Genomic DNA, 4812 nt, shown 5'->3' on the forward strand with positions numbered 1-4812 from the left:
TTGCTGCCACCGGAGCCACTGAGCCGGTCAGTGGTGGCCAGGGCCTGGCAAGAGGGGCCAGGAGAGTGGGCTTCCAGGGGGAGGCCAGACGGGTCTCTCCCCAGGTACGAGAGCGGGAGGGAGGCAGGAAGGGAGGGCTGAGTGGGGGCCGGGGGGTTGGGTGGGGGGTGTGAGAGGGAGCCGCTCCATGTCCACAAACGGGACACCTCGCTCTTTTTCCAGTTACCAATAAATTAAACGCACAATCGTCTTAATAAATAGCCTTGCGCAATCCCCACCGCCCTCCCCACACATACACACACACACACGCACTCAAGCACGCACGCACACACACACACACACACACACACACACACACACACACACACCCCTCCTAAACCACTCAAGGAGGGGTGTGGGAGTTCAGGCTGGCATCGAAGGATTGCCAGCCCTCGTCATCAAGACTTCTATTTCAGTTCGCCGTGCTCCATTTCACTCCCACCCCCTCCCCTCCCCTCCCCCCCCCCCCCCCCCAATCCCAACCAGCTCAATCATGTGAGTGGGGGCATGTCCGTGTGCGCGTCTCAGTCTATGCGATTGCCACAGATGGTGAAACGGTCGATCTCCAGCAGGTCTTTCTTGGGCGCCCTGTGTTTGAGTTCCATGCCGTCCTGTCCAATGTCTTTCTCCTCGGTGTCGTCGGGCGTGGTGAGGAACTGATCCGATTCGCTGCTGGGCAGGTGAGGGGCGGGGCATTCCTCCTGGTGCACCGGCTGCGTGGTGATGGACGTGGACACCTCCTCATCAGCTGGGTCGCCTGCACAGCAGCCAATAAGGAAAGGAGACGTCAGCGTCTGTTCTATCAACTCCATTTCATATCTAGTTCACTTATACATTTCAATGAATCAAAGCTGTGATCAACTTTAAACTGTGGACACAGTGTATCCTAAGAAAAGAGAGCACCAGAGGATGCCATGTAACGCCTGAGTACCCACTACCCAGCAGGATATAGTGACAACAGAGTCCCTCACACTCTTTGAAACATGAAGCTCTTTCATAAAGCCTTTGATCAGCAGCTCAGAGTCAGAGTAGTGATTAGAGTGTGTGAGTGTGTGCTTGCTGTGGGGTGGTGTAAGGTGGTGTGTGGGTGGGTGTGTGTGTGTGTGTGTGTGTGTGTGTGTGTGTGTGTTTGCCCTTTGGCTCTGTACTATCCCGACTCATCAAAGTCATTTTGATTCTGTGTGTGTGTATGTGTCTGTTTGTGACAGTGTTTGTATGTATTGGGGGTGTTTGTCTGAGTAAGTGTATTTGTGTTTGTATATGGAGGAGTGTTTGTCTGAATAAGTGTGTGCATTTGTGCGTGTGTGTGTATAGAGCTCGAAATTAGAAATCTCCAAGCGTCAACGGCGAGTTTATTTTTGTATTGGTGGCTGAATTATGGTAGGTACTGCGCCACTTTGTCGTGTGGAAAACGGCTGCTTATCATCTGCGAAAATGGGCTACTTCAGTCTGTCACGTTAAACTGGCCTGCCATATTAACTCCACTTTGCATCTTTGTTCGGTTCACCCAATGTTGACATGGTCAGGAGGATTTATTTTCCGATGCGGCTATGCGGCTACTTGCCAAAACGAGAAAATTAAACTTCAAGAGTCTTACAGTTGATTGGTTATTCTTTCATGCATCTGCTGAGAAAACAACTAGATTGTTACACAAATAGAACTTGAACGTTTCAGATGCTGCATAGAAACATCTAGCCTATTACTTGCTTACTTTTACTTTCAATGATAGCAAAATAACTGTTTTTTTTCTTTTGCAGTGGTCATTATAGTTTGAATGCTGGCCAAGGGCAATGTGATTTGTTCGCTCCGCTTCAACATTGTCTGATTACAGGCTACAAAATAATTGGACCTCCGAAAATTGGGAAGGCCCGTTATATAATAGGCTAACGATAAGCTACTTTCAATGGTAAATACCACCGTACGTGGTAAGTACCAACGTAAAAATATGTCTGCCCGGTATTTTTTTCTCACTTTGGCTAGTAGACCAAAAAGTTAATTTCGACCCCTGTGTGTGTGTGTGCGTGTGTGTATGACAGGGTTGGTATGTGGAAGTGTGTTTGTCTGAGTCAGTGTGTACATCTCTTGTGTGTCCTGTGTGCGTGTGTGTGTCTACAGTACGTGTGGCCTGTGCTGCCTATAGTGGGTGGTCGTGTTGGGAGGACTGAGGGCGAGTCTGGGGCAGGAAGGCAGAGGCTCGTACCTGCAGCAGAGGCAGAGATGGGGGCAGGTGCAGGGGCAGGAGCAGGAGCAGGGGCAGGGGCAGGAGCAGGAGCAGGGGCAGAACAGCCAGAAGAACAAGAGCAGACAGGAAGAAGAAAGAAGGGAAGAGGAGGAGACGGAGGACGAGGAGGGAGAGGAGGACAGGAAAGAGTAGGAGGAAGAGAGGTAATGCAGGAAGATGAAGAAACCTGATCTGATGAAGGAAGACAAGAGAGAGGAAGAGGAAGAGGAAGAGGAGGCCCTTGAGGGTCTGAGAGGAGATGAGGAGACAACGGATGAGACAAAACAAGAGAGAGAGAAAGATAGAGAGAGAGAGAAAGAAAGAAAAACAGAGGGAGGAATATGAGAGGGTGAAAAATAAGGAGGATGAAGGAGCAGAACACACACAGTAACAGATGAGGGTGTGATGGCACTTCAAATAAAAGAAGAATGATCTGCAGGCAGGACTAACCAGCACACTATGGGAGAGGGCAAGAGGCCCAACATTCAGGGCTCTGGAAAAGCAAACGCGCACAAAGCAAGCCGGCAGGAGCACAGCGCCAACTGGGCCCCATGCCTTGGACACGCACCCGTCCAGACTTTTAGATGTGAGGCACATCAACCACAGGTGAATTAGTCAATGTCACACCAACTAGCAAACGAGACCAATCCAATCCAATCCAAACCAGACCAGTCCAAACCAACGTAAAATCCACACGTGTTTTTTAAGTAGGCTGATCTACTACTGAACAAAATAATTTCGCAGGGTTACCCTCAGAGAAGCTTCTGAAGCGTTCATTGTGTTTTCACATAGCACACGTATGCAGTCATGGTGAGACTTGGTGAGCATATCAATCACACACAACTGGATCTCAATCACCACTGGGATCCGCATTCAGTTACTGATTTTGTTTTTGGTCTTGGTTAAAGTGTTACATGTATGTACAGTACGTGCAACAAATGAACTTGAAATTCTCTTTGCTTTCTAGAAGATATTGAGTGTGGCTGTGTGTGTGTGTGTGTGTGCGCGCGACTAGTCATTCATCAGTTGATGAGTGTGTGTGAGGAATACAATGCAATCGCAAGTCGCATGACCAGCCAAACTAACGGCAACTGATAGTCCGGAAAATACAGTAAGTATATGCTCCTAGTCATTCACCAGATGACGAGTAGCATGTGTGTGTGAGTGTGTGTGAGTGCATGTGTGTGGGTAGTCATTCACTAGTTGAGGTGTGAGTAAATGAAATGCGAGCGTGCTGCATGCGTGTATGTATGTGTGTGTGTGTGTGCGTGTGCGTGCAGGTGTGTGCATGTGTGTGTGTGTGTGTGTGTGTACCTGGCGGGCTGCTGGTGTGTTTGGCTCGGTGGGCTCTGCTGGAGGCTCTGCTGGGGGCGGCTGAGGGCGGAGTCTGGAAGAGCTTCTCCTCCATGTCGGCCTCCTTCACGTACAGACAGGACTTCCCCAGCAGCACTATGCTGTTCAACACCTTCAGAGTGATCATACTGGAATCACACACACAGGTTAGTTGACAAGGGGCAACAGAGTGTAATCAATATTTATAATGGCAAACAACCCTGGCGCACACACACACACAGCCTTACCCCAGGTAGAAGAGCAGCACACACACACACACACACACACACACACACACACACACACACACACACACACACACACACACACACACACACACACACACACACACACACACACATACACACACACACACACACACACTGGTACAGCCTTACCCCAGGTAGAAGAGCAGCATACAGTACACTCACACACGCACACACACACACACACAGCCTTACCCCAGGTAGAAGAGCAGCACACACACATAGGACAAGGATCCCTGGATTTTGACGGAGCTGGTCACTACCCGGATGAGCTGCAAGAACACACACACAATCACTTCAGCACTGCTCACAACATTAGCCGCCGATATGCCATACAATAACATCTAGATTAGACACCCTGAGCTCTGGGCATTAAGTGGGTCACAGAGGTTTCAGGGGGTCACTAAATCCTGACAATCCTCAGCAGAGAGAGTCGGGCCTATCTGCTTAGCCACAGGAGGAGAAGATGGAGGTTGCCGTCTCACCAGTAATGCCAGTGGAAGGGGAATGAAACCCATTCTCCTCGACACGCTGTCACTGTAGTCCGTGTAGGCCTGGGGATCACACACACACACACACACACACACACACACACACACACACACACACACACAGACACACACACAGACACACACACAGACACACACACACACACACACACACACATCAACAAATCACCATACATTACACAAGACCCTGTATAATCCACTTGCACGTAATCTGCTTTCCTTATAAGTCCCAGACAGCAGACAATACAGATAGATAATTATGGCGGGCATACATAATACATAGCGTAACATTGTGTCTCCAGTACAGATACACTTGCTGATCAACAACAACAACAAGGCTTTTACAGGCCTGTAGTACAAGGACTGGAGGCAAATATCAGATGCACAGACAGAACCTAACAACCTGTCCTCACTATAGCTACTATACTATATGTCTGACTGATTC

At 49.2% G+C, this 4812-nt stretch overlaps 1 protein-coding gene across 1 annotated transcript in view; it reads right to left on the reverse strand.

Annotated features, from left to right (window-relative positions):
• Positions 1-516: 516 nt before the first annotated feature.
• tapt1b (transmembrane anterior posterior transformation 1b) overlaps positions 517-4812 on the reverse strand; it is a 23310-nt gene continuing 19014 nt past the window's right edge. The window contains exons 11-14 of the mRNA XM_062520558.1: positions 4344-4412; positions 4054-4130; positions 3575-3741; positions 517-796 (exon numbers count right to left, since the gene is read on the reverse strand). Coding sequence (XP_062376542.1) covers positions 564-796; positions 3575-3741; positions 4054-4130; positions 4344-4412 — 546 coding nt within the window. The 3' untranslated portion in view covers positions 517-563. The remainder of the gene's footprint in view (positions 797-3574; positions 3742-4053; positions 4131-4343; positions 4413-4812) is intronic.

Source organism: Sardina pilchardus, chromosome 2 (assembly GCF_963854185.1).
Source record: "Sardina pilchardus chromosome 2, fSarPil1.1, whole genome shotgun sequence".
Classification (NCBI taxonomy): domain Eukaryota; kingdom Metazoa; phylum Chordata; class Actinopteri; order Clupeiformes; family Clupeidae; genus Sardina; species Sardina pilchardus.